This window comes from Parambassis ranga, chromosome 21, assembly GCF_900634625.1.
Source record: "Parambassis ranga chromosome 21, fParRan2.1, whole genome shotgun sequence".
In the NCBI taxonomy this organism is placed as follows: domain Eukaryota; kingdom Metazoa; phylum Chordata; class Actinopteri; family Ambassidae; genus Parambassis; species Parambassis ranga.
This window is the reverse complement of record NC_041041.1, coordinates 19045971-19061976: the sequence shown is the minus strand read 5'-3', so window position 1 is coordinate 19061976 and position 16006 is coordinate 19045971. Positions and strand designations below refer to the sequence as shown.

At 39.4% G+C, this 16006-nt stretch overlaps 1 protein-coding gene across 1 annotated transcript in view; it reads right to left on the bottom strand.

Annotated features, from left to right (window-relative positions):
• The window catches only part of epb41l5 (erythrocyte membrane protein band 4.1 like 5), a 28835-nt gene extending 13169 nt beyond the window's left edge, over nucleotides 1–15666 (bottom strand). Inside the window, exons 1-16 of the mRNA XM_028394356.1 lie at nucleotides 15491–15666; nucleotides 14067–14278; nucleotides 9188–9292; nucleotides 8392–8434; nucleotides 8114–8192; nucleotides 7940–7984; nucleotides 6854–6906; nucleotides 5306–5426; nucleotides 5093–5180; nucleotides 4811–4899; nucleotides 4643–4712; nucleotides 3155–3324; nucleotides 2475–2581; nucleotides 2321–2339; nucleotides 1721–1763; nucleotides 237–355 (exon numbers count right to left, since the gene is read on the bottom strand). Coding sequence (XP_028250157.1) covers nucleotides 237–355; nucleotides 1721–1763; nucleotides 2321–2339; nucleotides 2475–2581; nucleotides 3155–3324; nucleotides 4643–4712; nucleotides 4811–4899; nucleotides 5093–5180; nucleotides 5306–5426; nucleotides 6854–6906; nucleotides 7940–7984; nucleotides 8114–8192; nucleotides 8392–8434; nucleotides 9188–9292; nucleotides 14067–14246 — 1331 coding nt within the window. The 5' untranslated portion in view covers nucleotides 14247–14278; nucleotides 15491–15666. The remainder of the gene's footprint in view (nucleotides 1–236; nucleotides 356–1720; nucleotides 1764–2320; nucleotides 2340–2474; nucleotides 2582–3154; nucleotides 3325–4642; nucleotides 4713–4810; nucleotides 4900–5092; nucleotides 5181–5305; nucleotides 5427–6853; nucleotides 6907–7939; nucleotides 7985–8113; nucleotides 8193–8391; nucleotides 8435–9187; nucleotides 9293–14066; nucleotides 14279–15490) is intronic.
• Nucleotides 15667–16006: the final 340 nt, after the last annotated feature.

Sequence of the window (16006 nt, the reverse complement as noted above, 5' to 3'; positions counted from 1 at the left end):
CAGTCAGCTTGTCCCATCCTTTCCTAATCTGGTTTTATTTTCTTCTTTATTAGTAAGTGTTGAGCAGTTGTAAGCTTCTGCTGGTATATTTAAATAAATAGCTTGCTTAGAAATGAACTGAAACCATGAACTAAAGTCCAGCAGGGGTGAAGAGGTGAAAGGGAACTCTCACCATGTTATCCATGGCAAACATCAAAAACGTGGCTTCTACAAAAAGGGAAAACTTTGGTACCAACCTCCTTTTTTCTCCTCCAGGACTCCTAGGTAAAGCCTCAATTTCCATTGGTCCACAGACAGAAGCAGCCACTGGGCTGACCACAGGCATGCCTGACCAGGCACCTCTACTGGGAGTAACCTTAAGGAAGAGATGCAGGAGACAGAACAAACATGTTAAAAGAGAAGGGAAAGGTACACAATGGGCCAAAATGTTAAATTTGGGAAGAGCTGTACTGAGGAAAACAAAGTTTTGTCATGACTTTTTCAAGCAAATTTGTATAGTTACACTAAGAAAGTTTTCTGTTGCCTTTTACAAAATAAGTATAAGTTCAACACTTATCTCTTACTCCATCAAAAAAAGCTGGTCTTAGTCACTTTGTTACTGCTAAAGTGTTTCCCATACATAGGCTAATGTGTGGCGGGCTGCAACACAAACACCTGCCGCCACAAATTGATTCTGTGTTTTTTTGTTCCTCAACTGATTTTAAAACATAACTATCGCTCTGTTCATCAACTCTCTCTCCCCCGCTCATTCTCGTTCTCACACATACTGACAGCTGATTCGCCCGCTCCTCTCCATGGACAATGCCTGGCACCTATAGCCTATTAAGGAAGCCCGAAACAGCCTATTTGCATAGAGAAGATGGTCGGATGATGTACTGTGCTCAAAACACACCTGCACAAAATTATTGTTGACTATAGGTTATATTAGCATTATGAACTCAACGTTATCAATAATGGAACATCCCGCACCCTAACTGATAACATATTTCTAAGGTTTTTTTTTTTTTACTGTGTTTTCAGATGAGTTTTTAGAAATATTTCTGTAAAAAGGCCTCGTCCGGAGGAGACGCTTGAGGAGGTATCAGTCAGAAATAAAGTTTAACAGTCAAATGGTGTGGTTATGTTATTAATTTATTTCGAATGCTCCTAGGCATCAAACATGGCTGCTCAGGTGAGATAGAGGAGATAACAGGCCAGGAGGACAGCACCTAGAATGCTGCTGTGACACAGGCAGCTACAGCTGAAGGAACAGGTGAGGGAGAAAACACATTAGTGTAGACAGGTTTAAAAAAATAATATGTGGGGAAAGTAATTTCTATTCTTGTGTTCATGGTAGAGGAGACATACTCAAGAATGAATAAACATAGGGGATCTGACTCTTCGACTCTTCAATCCAGAGTGGTTAAGCATGCTCCAGATTAAGGGATAGTTATACCACAGTGACAATGGTAGGCCTAATAAGCCTATAATTATTATTATTTTTTTTTTTTTTTACATAATTTATATTGTCATTTTAATTTAGCAAATTAGATTAATGGTCTTTATACTTTTAGGGGATGTCCTGCAGGTGTCAAAGGTGACAATAAGCGTACAGGTGTAAATTTAACCTATAGCAGCTTCTGAAAGTGCACGTGTTTGAATCCCGCTTCCTGCACACACTCTGCATAAACTGATGACCAGAATGAAAGGAATGCTAAAAAAACTCTGTTTTTCTCCTCACCTTGTCTTTGCTGGAGCTTACTCCATTGCCTGAAGAAAAACCCCTGAAAAATAAAGAAATTAACTTTTTATTTTTAAAAAACTGACCACATTTAAATTTGAACATTGTACACTGGAACTTTGCATATCCATTTACAGATAATAAAGAACAACTATAAGAACAATTTAATAGTGTACATGGATTGAAAATGTAAAACACAATAATAACTCAGTGTTATTATTGTTTTTATCTGAACGTTGAACAACATCCAAAATGCATGACAGTGCAGGCCAGTCTAACCGAAGTCCTATTCAACACATAAATGCTTGGACTCAGCACTTCCCCTGACAGCTTAAAGCTTCAACTGACATCATTTCTTAGCCCACACACAGAAGACTCTGTGTAAAGATTAGAGCCAAGCCTTTTGATCAAGCGGAATGAAGTGTTCTATACTGTTCTTTGTCACATGAGTACACAGCAAGTACTGTGGCAATCAATAAAGGAGATACAGTTTCTACACAAATGAACTAATGTGGATGTGAACACAATGAAATCAAAGCTAAACAACAGATAGAATGACAAACAGGCACAATCACATTATTTTATCATCAGTGTACTTACTCGTGGGAATTGAACATTCCTGTAAAAACAAAAAGAAAAATAGTAAGCATTGTAGAGATAGATATACTTTCATGTCAGCACATAATCATAGTTAAATGCATGTTTACATTAGAGGATTTAGATAATATTCAGGCCCTTTTTCTTGCACACTTACCTCTGTTTTGCATGGTTCTTCTGGAGTAGCGTCGACTGGGTCTCCTCTCAAAAGAGGCTGACCGCCGGGCTTTATTGGCCTTGGTTGTCTGGTATTCTGTCTTTCCACTGTCACAGAAACAAAACATCCATTTTAAAATTTAGTGCCTATTTGTTCCTAGTAATAACTTTTAAATGCGTTTTGTTTCTTTTCCACAAAAACAACAGGCATAGAATGACCCCTGCTGAACTCTGGACCCATCCAGGCGATAACCTTCTATTAATAACAAACCCCTGCAACCCCTGTGTTGGATCAACATTACCGCCAATGCTTATCCAAGTGGGCAATGTTTAAACACACAGAGGGGAACTCACTGGCTACTGCTGTATGTTGACACTGAGTGCCTGTCGAGTACCACTGCAAGTATCTGTGTGTACACATGTGGGTTTCTATTGTACTGTATGCACAGAGAATAATGTAATACTGTAAGTCACAGTGGAGTTATCTTGTTAGTAGACGCACACACTGCAAAGAAACAAACGCATGGCTGTTAAAACGTGCCATTTAACTCATTAGTAGTATCCCAAATGGTCTTACAATGTGTAATGTCATGTGTATGTCATCTTAAACATTACTAAAAGATAAAGTATTTGTTTTCCAGACTAAGGGATAAAAAGAGACATAGTCTTTATATGTGTTACCTGTATCTGAAGCGTGATCCCATGCGTATGAATCCAGAGCGGGCAGAGTTCTTCTGTACTGGCCCTCTTAGCCTAAAGAAAGCATGGTGTTCCACAGCACACTTCCAGAGATGCTTACAGGCCTTGGGGTGGTCCATCCTGAAGACAAATGTGTGTTCCTGTTCTTTACCCTAAGGACGATTGGTAAGAAGGTGGTTATGAGTAATCCATAGAATAGGATGCAGATTTGTCTCATAAACAAGTTGTAATTGAAAGCTACTGACAAAGACACAAGTTTGGCACATATTGAGAAAATATATTTCTGTATCTAATAAAACAAAGGTTGTCTGCCAGCTTACTGAGAGAGGGAGACTGATATGTGAAGAATGAATAGCTGCAAAACTAGAGCAGGTGCTGCCTCATTAATCCGATTTCACCCCAGATGAAAGTCTGTCCGGCACCACAGCTAGTTACAGAACTTGGACCGGAGCCATTGCAGTGTCACAGTTGTACTTTGCTTGGTACAATCCGTACACAGTAGTCTGTCCAGACAGCACAACTTCTGATCCACTTTAAAAGCTCTACTAAATACTTGCATCAATGATCTGAAGACATTGATTAATACTGACTTTTTAACAGGGTTATTTAAGTGTAAGATGGACAGTCAATTTGTTAGAGAATTGAAAGTCTAAGTAAGTTTCTTTAGTGACAAGACAAGCATACAGTATATAGTTTATATCTGTTCAGGGCAAAGTTGTGTTACGGTAAGTGTGTTTGTGTGTGTGGGAGAATGGTGCATACCAGAAATACCAGAGGGGGCAGGCTTCTTTATTAACCTCACTCAAAGACCCTGGGGACAGACGTAAACAGACTCTCCTTCTCTCTCCCTTATGCACTCAAGCCTCTGAGTATTTCAATATTTCTTGTTTCATTTGGTTTTGGAACTGACCACTTTTGTGGCTTAGGCACTACATCAGAGAACAGTTTTTGGAGGTATAGACTGTTGTTAGGAAACAAACAATGCAAACACTGTAAGTTTATATGACTTAGACAAAGACTTACATGTTGTGCATATATACATTTGTTTTATCTGAAGTTTTGTTTGAGGATAAGGACAAAGGCAGGCAGTCTACAATACACACATCTGAGAAATTGACTGTCTTACTGAATGGTCTGACAGGTTCACATGCACACACTAATGCTTTTCCGCAGTCAAGCTGGATCTTACACCTGGACACAAATAGTAATGCTTGTAGTACAAACCATACTTGAAAGCAATTGTCTAGAAATGCACTGCGTTAATTTTTTTGATTCTGACGGCCACAGGAACGGCATGGAGTTGTATGTTCGTTAATATTGTCTGTTATTGGATGTAGGGAGAGCTGAGATATTGTTATCAAAATGCCAACTAATGGGGATTGATGTATGTTCTGCAATGAAATCGTTTCATCATCCGTCAAGTACATGAGAGAGAGAGAGAGAGTGTGTGTGAGTTGTGTGCATGTTTACCTGTTCATCATCCTCCACTACTACAAGCGTTAGTTTGCTCTTTCTGAAATCCAGACGAGTGATTTTAGGCCTAAAAGAGTTTAGAAACAATGATTAGATAAGACGCATAAAAACATAAGAGTATAATTAAAATAAAATGGGTATAGTGTGGTGCATAATAAAACATACCAGAAGAAGAGCCCGATCTTGGTTTGTCCTTCAAACACCAGAACTCCAGTGGGTGTCAAACCCAAACTGTACTCATTACCATCTCTTGCCTGCAGAACAGAAATGGATTAAGGAGAAGAAAAAAAGAAAAGGTGATAGCAAAGACACTTAATGTTCGTATTCACATTTCAGTTACTTTCTGTCTTGTTTCAAGAACACATTCTGCATAAATGTCTGTGCAACATATATGTGACACTGCGGACTTAGGCTGTAGAGTAGATTAGTGACAAGTGTCTTACTTACCTTGACCATATGCATGTCCACTCCATACATTTCTAACCACTTTGCTTTATTCAGGTAGTTAATCTCAGCTTGGGCTGGAGTCTGCCCTCTGAAAAAATGTGTGGGGAAAAATGGGACAGATACACAAATCAGAAAAGTTGAACTGGAAGCGACAACATGTTCACAGTATTTTTATGCAGTGTTTAAATTAGTTTAATGAAAGTGAATTCTTACCTGCACTCCTTCCAGGCATTATATATAGCCAACTCCACATCCTCCGTCTGGTTGGGTACAAAGCGAAATTCTGACACCAGCTCCAGAGTATGTTCTAAGGGGTCAGCGTCTCCTAACTCAGCTGGAAACACACAAACATACAGACACACAGGTTCACAATGATAGATTGCTCCGTACTAAAAAAGTGGTTATTAAGTGTATAAATCAACTTAAGATAATGTTTTAAAAAGAGAATCTGACCTTCATATACAGGAAGAAGACCCACAAACAGTGACTAATACTATAGTAGTAAGTAATGAGTATCCACGCGGACTGATGACTGATGAGGTCATACATTTTATCATGAGCAAAATAGAGGAAAAAATACAGTACAGCAGGAAACAATTACATCTTTACAAGATAGGAATGAGAATATTACGGTGAGACTGTGAGAAAAAAGGGATGCCATAAGCCCTGTGGCATAGATAAACAGGACACAGAGTCTTGACTGATTACATTTTGCAATGTTTGAGTAGATAGGAGAAACTAGGATCGGCTGGGAGCTCCTCCCTGTTTAGCAAGTCCAGCTGTGAGCAAAGCCTCTGGATATAAAGGAGAGAAAAGATAACTTTATCCTATCCGTCTGCCAGTAAATGTCAGTGGACCAACAAAATAATTCTGAAAGATAAAGGGAGAAAGCTCAACTATGGAGGAGAGAGAGAAGAGAAAAGGGTGCTGGATTAGGGGGCCTCCGAAGAGGACACAGCACTAATGAGCTGGCATCTACCCTGCAGTGACGATGTGTATGTGAATGCCCAAGGGTTTGCACACGCAATCCCATTCCATAAATGTCTCTAGTGACTCAGTCTTTGTTCCTCTGAAGCACCTCTGAAATGGTTCAAATTGCTCTTGCAGGTAAAGCTGCATTTCTGGCTGTCGGATACACTTAATATGGGTGTGTGAAGATATGGGCTCATTGGTGCTGGGACAGAAATATCAAAAATGCTCTGCAGGTTGTTGGATGAGAAAATACGCCAGTAAACATAAAAAAACATTAAAAAAAACCTTACAGTGAATACACCAGTCCTTCAATTGCAACTTGATTGTAGTGGAGATTATGTGACCATGGCAGCAGTGTTACTAGAACCTTACTCAAGGCAGATGGTAAGTTGCAAAGACAGCCATGACTGGAATACTCTTGTGGAACAGTGACACAAGGATCAACTATGCATTCGGGCTTGCCAGTACATGGCTGTGTCAGGTGAGTGCCTTGTTGAGACATAACTTAAATAAGATTGTGTGATACTGAGTAAATGTTTGGCCTGAGAGACCTGATTGCTAAGCACAAGGCAAGTTTGTGACAGACTTAATCCACAGTCCGGACATAAACACTACAACTTGTTTTGCATAGATTTAACTTAAACTAAAGTGTGTTTACATCAATATAGTAGAACAAGTTAGGAAGTAGAAGTAGTGTTCTAACCTCAACATCTATGTTGTTTTATGGTGTAACAGTCTTGTCTAAAAAATAAATACTTCATATCATATATATCAAATTGTTATGTTTACCCTGTAGTGAGAATGCAGCCAGCTCCACCGCTGTTTCAAATGGACATTCCAGCCTAAAAATGCAAATATACAAGTCAGTCCCAGTGAAAATGAATAATCCCAAATTCTGATTTGGCCTTTACGGAGGACTAGTGGTCTCTACCACTTCCTACCAGAATTCAGCCAAATAATTCTGTTTTTTTGGTGAAATTTACAGTCAGTTGATGACAAAAGTAATTGCATTCCACTGACCAACATGTAATCCTATAAGACCCTTAAAGTAACATGGGCATGACTCAAATACAAATGACGATTCATGTTTAAAGGATTTAACAGAAGACTAAAAAAAAATACACTGTACTACCAAAACTGGTTTACTGAATACTAATAATTAAAAACAAATGCAGTATAACAATTGAAGTGTCAGGAAATGTAGACAATGGGACACAGTGCTTAGAAAATATTTACTTCCTACAAGGGATGTTCCGATCCAATCACGTGATCGGAAATTGGGACCGATTACGTGATTTGAGACTCGATCGGAATCCTCCCGATGAGAACTCGGATATATATTTATTAGGGCTGTCAAGGTTAACGCCTTCTGTGCAGGGTGGCTCTGTGTCCTGTAGTGTAGGGGTATGACAGTTGCCGCATTTATAGAGAATCTTGAAAGTATCGGATCGGGACTCGGTATCTGCCGATACTCAAAATCAAATCACTCGGACTCGAGGGCAAAAAAACCTGATCGGGACATCCCTCCTTCCTACAGTATTTTCACTTTGAAAGGCTCCCTATTTGTTCTGGTCTGCTCTACCTGTGCCCATCTGACAATCAGACTAGCTATTCAGACAATTTATAACAAACACAGGAGCAAGTATTCTGAAAGTGTAAACAACTAAGGTTGTTTCACAAAGTGGGGAACTTCCAAGTTGGGAACTGTGTATTAGCTGCATCAGGTCCTGCCAGTTCACTGCAAAAATACAGCTGGCAAGTGACACAAGCTCCCTTTGATGTAACGGTAAATAATTTACATATGTATGGTTGTCTTTTTATAAAAGTACCTCCTAAGAGAGGCAATTACCATACAATGAAGGAAAAATTACATACTTGCCACTGAGGATGTCTTGCTTTAACTGTAACACAAATAGGTATCTGAAAGAAAAACAAAGCCACACTAATAAATATGGTGACAGTTGGTTAGATCTACAAACATTCATATCAAAAACAAAGAAAACATTCCCAGTACACTGTGACCTATATAGTCTGTGTGTCTTGTGTCACCTTGTGAGCTCCTCGTGTAGGTTGTTCGGTTCTGAGGAGTAGAACTTGACTCTCATGTGAAGGCAGTATGGTGGACCAACTAAAAAAAACAATCAAAATGATAGCTGAGTAATTATTGTAAATATAACCATTTAAATGTAATAACACTCATAAGCTATGTTTATAAAGACATATTTGGCATTATAAACTTGGTGCACAGTTACTAATGACAGGCAAGTATAACCTCATTCTGTTTCATTCCATACAGTTTGAACGTATGATGAACATAGGTCACTTACTTTTCACTTGTTTTTTGATACTTTTTGTAACATCAAGCCAGTGCTGCAACAACAAACACATGAAGTGATTTTTCACAAAGCCTGCAGTTTTAAATTAATTTTCTAATGTTCAACTAAATGGACACACCAAAATGAAACTGAAGCTAAAATCACACACACACGTCATTGTGCTGTGTGGTAATACTTCTTGGAACTTCAGGCTCTATGAGGCATGAACAATGCTAAGGAGAGGAGGTGGTGGTGTTGTGTGTCCAAGTTAGAGGAAAAAAGACAAGGAGTGACAGAGAGAGAGAGAGAGAGAGAGAGAGATAACACAGGAACTTAGAGCACTCTCTAGTCTCCTCTCCCCCACATTCCTTATTACAGCCCTCCCTCTCTCAGGCTCTTCCTCTCTCTCCCTCAACTTCAATACGCTCTCCACCCATCTCCACTGATTCCCTCCTTTCTGCTTCATCTTTCCTCCCACCCCCTCCTTCCACAGCCTTGACAGGCTATTGGTGTGAAGGAACGTGGTCAGTGGCAAACCAGTGAATTCAGTTTGTGTAAGAGGACAGCCTGAGTCACAGTGCTGACAAAATTAGCCAAAATAGCCAAAAAAGGATATTACGAAATAGATGTGGATTTTTTTATTTTATTTTTAGTTGAACCTTTTTGAGTGTAAATAAAAAAATAACATTCACTTGTTACCAATTGGGAAATTTTTCCCATTTGAACTAGCCGATGTAACAAATTACTCGCCTGTAATATGGCATAAAACAACAGAAGTATACGGATTTAAAAGTATCTTTGTTCTTACCGGAACTTGTGCCGAGTCCATGAAGCGCAGTCCAAAGTAGTCTTTCTCTACAATATCCAGATGGTACATGATCTGTTCGAACAGTTCCTCACCTTTGGCTTTTTTCTGATGGGGAAATCAGACATGAGAAACATAAGGCCTGAGAATCATTGTTAAGAGAAGGTCTCAGCAAGACTCAGAGAATTCAGGAAACTGAAACACAGCAATATGTAACTTATATGGAAATACTCAATTCATAAATGCAGCCCTCTGAAAAACACATGGGTTAAATAAAGACACAGGGTCAAAAATACTAGTTACGGGTCTAAACATCTGTGGCTGATTAAACTGTTCATAACATGTCAGAAGATAGTGAAAACATGCTGAAATTAGTAAATAATATTTGCATTTGCTGGAGATTAAATTTATATCAATGGACTTTAATCAATCAACTAACCAATCACTACAATTTAACAATTAAATGTTTAAGGGAGGAACCAATAAAAACCACATTTGTCTTATCAGTGTTTGGAATTGGTTGCTTGGTTTAGGTAATATATTTGAAAGATTTTGGAAGACAGAGCGAAGTATCAAGTTATCAAAATCTGAAAAGGTGTTTCCCTTTCTGACGAGGCTGTACCAGTCACTGCCTGGGACTGGCAAATCTCTCTCATATGTGCACTCTCACACAGCATGCACATGAAACTTCCACGGCCTGCCATAAGGCAGAGTGACAGCCCGGCTGTGGTAATGAGTGGCCCACATACCCAGCAGCTAAAGACGTGGTGGTGATGAACAAAATGCATTTTTTCCACATTTAAATACCTTGTTTTTAGAAAATAGCACTTCAACATATCAGAAGTGTAAACCTTATACTGAATATGACTCCATGTTTCAGGGGTAAGTTTACCACTGAGTTTATCACCTTTTCTTTGAACAAACTGCTCCAGTTTCTGAAATGAAGGCAGCACAGTTAAGGGATCTTGTTTATAGTTTTGCATAGTAGAATTTTAACTTTGTAACATTTGTGAAAGCACCGACACTCATCACGATATTGTGCATATTTATGTTAACATTTGTTGCTGCACAGAGTTTTACTGAGGGGAACCCCTGCCCATCTTTACTGCACCTATTAGACCCAAACATGTAGGTGACACCTGTTGCCAACCTCATTATAGTTATGAGATGTTGCAGATATTTTGAAGAAATCATATATTTATTCACCCTCTTTTCTCAATTAAAACAAACCTTGCAACATGTCATTATATTTATTACCTTTCATTAAAGTAATTTGTTGCATATAATATGTATTATCTACAGAAAATCAAGGAAGAGGTTACTTATTGAGAAAGTAAAACTATGAACCAGGTAAAATTAAAAAAAAAAAGAACAAAAAGGAAAAATAAAAAAAAAAGATTAGACACTGGGTGGCCCTAAGTCTTTCATACACACACACACTCTTGATCTTGCTCTCACACACCCCAAGAGAGCTCCTGGGCAGCTCAGGGGGGTTGGCCCCATGCTAGCTGGCATAGCTGACAAGGCATACCGCACCCCTACAGTACCCAGGGAGAGAGAGAACAAAGGACGCATTGTGTATGTGTGTGCAAGTGTGGTGCACCCAAGGCCTTGCTGCAATGCTTGCAGTATTGTTCGACTGTTTGTAGTCTTTTTGCCTGCAAGCATACAGTTCTGTCTCTTAGACATTCTGTAAGATGATTTAAGTTACAGCTGAAGAATTTAACTGATGATCTCAACAACTGTAATTCACTACTACTAAACCAGTGTAGTAATTCACACACTTAAAAATGTCAAGCAATAGTAGAAAATGCTCACATAGTCTATGTGGGAGGGAGTTAATACAGGAACAACATGGATGTAAATAAGGCCGACAGAAGAGGAATGTGAATCATGGGTGTTGACAGGGATGCTCCCAAATAGAAGTATCCCCTGGCGACAACTTTGGGTGGCCTTACACACTAAGGACACACAAACACAGCAGGGAAGCAAGCAACGCATTTGAATGAGTCCTATTCAGATTGGTTGCTGTGTATTTACTACCACTTAAAGATCTGTCAAGAGTCCCTGCCAGCTTGAGTTGCAGATGCAGCTATTTAACTGGAACCTGGGGCCAGATGTATTAAACATGTCTGCACAAAAGCCGATAATAATGTGAGGTGAGGATATATGCACCACACATACAGCAGTGTACATAAAAGTGAATGACCATCTGCTGTATAATTGTTGATTTCACGATCACTGCAATGGAACCATTGAAAAACTCCAGGCAGTGGATGGCAGATGTAGCACTGTTAGTCATTGCACTTCTTTGCTTCCTCGCAAAGCATGCGGTGCTAGTAGGGAAGTAGGGAAAGAGTGGACATTTGAATAATTGGAAGGGAAATTAGTAGATGCTACATAAAGGGAAGATACAAATATTATAGACTCAGGCAGACAGTGGGTGGGCACCAAATTCCATACCACCAGTACATATGGCAACTGGTGCAAAACTCAGGTACCCAAGAGCACATCTGATCACACAATGGATGATAAACCTTTAAGTCAGACACTCTGTACTATGCAAGCACTGTTGCACATATGACAACTATAACACACCACTGGAGCAAGTGGTCTAGAGAGCAAAAACCTAAAAATAGTACATGTCAGATCAAAACTCCAGGAACCACTAACACTACTGGTTTGAATCTGAAGGGTATGTTAAGTGCTAAAGTTTAAGTTTGTTTAACAGAGTGATAAATCTATCTGAAATGCAGACATCTGGAAGCAGCAAGCTGAAGGTCTGTGCATGTTCACACCATTCCTTCGGTTCCCTGTGTTCACAAGCTAACAGAGTGGTAGGAATAGTTCAAACAGAATAGCAAAACAAAGAAAAACAACAACCTCTCAAAACTATCAAGGCTCCCAAGAGCCAACTTACACAAGCTTTCTTTACTCAGTTCTCTTAACTAGACTTTATCGCCTTCGTCTATGTAACATTTCCCAGTAGGATGCTGCTGTAAGGGGAAAATGCACTTTTATCTGAATCTTCACAGCTGCTGTTGAAATTACAAATCCCTAATTAGAAACCAGGGCGTACACACACACACACACACACAACATGGAAGGTCTTCGTTTAGCAGCACAAAAACAGAGTTTTAATGGCTAATGTGCTACTTTCAAATTCACTTTTCTTCCTCCATAAGTATCTTGCAATCATAGCATGAACATGGATTAGATCGACACAATACACTTCTACAGGCAGATTACCAATGGAACAGCTTGTTATAGGGTTATCAAAAAAGAGATCTGCAGTTTCAGTAGGCACCAGACCATCTGTCAACAGATACTGCTTTTTATTACGCAGGCTTAAATGTAATAAAGAGACATAAAGGGCAAAGACACCAACACAACAGGAAGGAGAAACCTCCAAATGCATTAAGGGAGACATTTATTTCAGCCAGACTTTAAAAGGGTGTTAGGGGGAAAACTATAAAGACAATAATTTCTAATTTCTTTTTTTCCCCCGATGCCTTTCCCCTGGTTCAGGTTCTCCAGGTTCCTACAGGAGCAGACAAAACATTCAAACTGAGCAATGCTTCGAACTGCTTTGTTTTTGTTACTGCCCTATCACTACAGAGCTAAATGATAACACAGACAGAAAAGTATATCTGGGGGAGGGGGAAAAACAAAAGGGAGCCTCAATCTGCATCCCAGCAGACAGCTTGTGCCTTGCTGACATTCATTCATGAATCCAATTAAATTTCAAGCAATTCTTCAGGCTCACATCACATTCCTGAGAGGACAGTAAGCAGAATCGCTTAGCTTCAGACAAACAGCCAAACAAAATAGTGTAAAATACTAGTAAAAATTCCCCAAAAATATTTCAGCCCAACTTGAAACACAGTGCCAGAGAGAGAGAAGCGAAACACACATTCCACAAAAAGAATGATTAATAAGAATACAATGCAGCCTCTCTATACACACACAATACTGTGCTGATAGGAAGGATTACATGTTAAGGATTTAGCACTTGGAGTAGACAGGCTCAAAGATTTGTGACATCACTTGTGAATGAAATGCATTCTTGCTCAATAAGCTAGTAAGGACATCTGTAATGCAGTGTGGTAAAAATAAAAAAGGCAAAACAAAAACATGTCCTTGAAATCTGTTGTTGATGTATACATTCCAAGATGAGTTAAAAGCCAGATTGGCCTCACTGGTTTGCTGAAACGTTGGCACATGTGTGCCAGTGGAAACATGAAGCAGTAAAAATCAGCGAGCTGGAAAATAACCATCATATGAGGGGGAATGGATATTTATGCCTTCAGTACTAAATTAACCATCACCAAGTACACCACTTCCTTGAATATGGCAGAAAATGTATGTGTATGGTGTAATGTAATGGTGTATACAAAAATACACATCTCAGCAGAAAGAAAGGCAAGATGCACGATAAAAACAAAAGAATAGAGACAAGCGTAGGAGGCCGTGGGAAGAGTGAAGTTCTGCTCTGTGTCCACTCTGTGATGAGCACATGTCATGTGATGCTGTCATGTGATTAACTGTGTTCTCCAGAGAGGATCATGGAATTACAGGTGATCAGCAGCACTGCCACACATATACACACTTCACAGGCTTAACAGGACTGCTCTACTGACATAGCTGCACAACTGACACACTGCTTTAACTTTCCAGCTTTCGTTTAGCCACATACATTCTAATGTTTTTGGACAGGGATTCATCTTTTAGTATAATTCATTCGGTGTTAACAGTACAACAAAATGCACACATAAAGGACACATTTATTATAAGACACTGACTATAATCCTGCCATTTGTTTGCCTGGCTGTCTTGGCTGAAAACTGTGCAGAAAGTTTCAAACTGAAGTTATTGTTCTTACCGGCAGGTCAACACTGACGTCTGTGCCGTCCAGTAAGGATACACGGCAGGTTATGATAGACTTTGCATCCCCAGCAGCAGGGATGTGCGTTGTGGCCCGCTGGGCCTCCCGTAACCGGGTTTTCTCTGCATGCTTCCGAATGGAGCGCCGCCCCAGCGTCCTGCGCAGGAAACTCAGCATGATGGGGGAGAGGGAGGGCAGCAGTACCACACCTGTCAAGGAAGAAAGTAGAGATTCAATTTTCATATATTGAAAAACAGGGATTATACCGGTATGTGAGGCAATGTTCAGAGGTTGAAGCAACTCAAATCTGATTACGTTGGATTATGTGATTCAAATGTAATTGTTTATTTTAGGTTTGTGTAGACAAATAAATACAAGTTTCAATCTTGATTGACACTTAAATCAGTTATATATTCTTGCCCGTGCAACATAAACAAAAACACTGAATTGAAGTATGTGATCTGTTAATGTAATGTGAACTACCCCAAAAGGGGAAATATGTCAGTGGACACTGGTTGTATGCTAGAAACATACAAAGAAACATACAAAGAACCCCAATGTAAACAAAGCTAGCAGCCAGTTTACCAGCCAGGAACACCTGGCAACACAGCTACACTCACACAAGGCATCACAACTGTCATTTGTACAATTAGATAAGTAGTTTGACTGGTTATGACCTATGGCTATGTACTGACATATGGTCATGGGCTAACTAGTATTAGATATTTATAACCGCACTTGATGCTATCCTGTTCTATATTGTTAACTTAACTGAAGACAGGAAGAACAGCCGATGCACTTTTTGGCTCCATTAGTAGTTTGACGATATCACAGTTTATGTCGAACATTATTGTCAGTATTACAATGTTAGCTTAATCTAAGCTACTTTAAAACGGACAATAAAAGCCTTACAGAAGACAGAAACCCACAAATGTGCAGTTATTCGACAAATAAAATCATATTACAGGACCTTTGAAAGACTTTACATACTACATTATTCTGTACTGTTAGCTAACCGAAGCGTCCTCAAAGACGCTATTTGTGCCCTCAGTTTACCGAACAAATGCACCGAGCCTTCCGAGGACAACAAATAAACTAACAAGTTTAGAAATACACCAGAAAATATGTACATTTTCAGCAGTGGTATTAAAAAAACAAGCAGCAAAAACTATCTAACCCTTGTTTCATTGGTTAGGGCCTGAAGTACCTGGTGTAAGTAAGAGCAACAGGTGTGCGCTTGTTACGCTATTGCGGGCTAACCGCTACCAACGAGAGCGTAAAATGAGTATAACTCCGACCGTGCAAGCGTGTCCCGTACACAAAAACGAACACCGCTTTGGCTCAGAGCTGGATCCGACATACACTTGCTCCGGCTGCAGCCACTTGTGGAACGGAGGACGTCTGGATGCTGGGCTACTTACAGAAACCTCCTAGTAGGAATTCACGGTGAAAGCACTCCCGCTTGCATCGTAGACGACTAAACAGAAATCTCGTACATTCCCATAGCTTGAAACTTCTGTTTTTTCTTGGTTATTCCCCCTCTTTTCTCGCCCCTCGCTGTCTCTGCAGGATAATTTTCTCTCACAGGTCCCAACAAAAAGTAGGAGGCGAGGAGGATGTGACGTCACGATAAATCCCTAACAAAAACGTAATTAGCATTTTTAAAGAGACAAACTTCTTTTTAAGCGACTATAAACACACATTTGAAAACGTCACATTTTTTACTGATTCCCTTTTGTTTTCTGAAACAAACATTTTTTTATGTTTTCTAGCAATGTATCGGTAATATTTTAAGAGTTTAAGGCCTAAGAAAAAGGCTGCTACATATATATAAAAATATATAAACATATCAACACACAACACATTCAAATGTTAAAAAGGATTTTTTTTAAATCTGAAACTTTAGGTCTAGCTCACCATCATTTGACAGCAGCGCC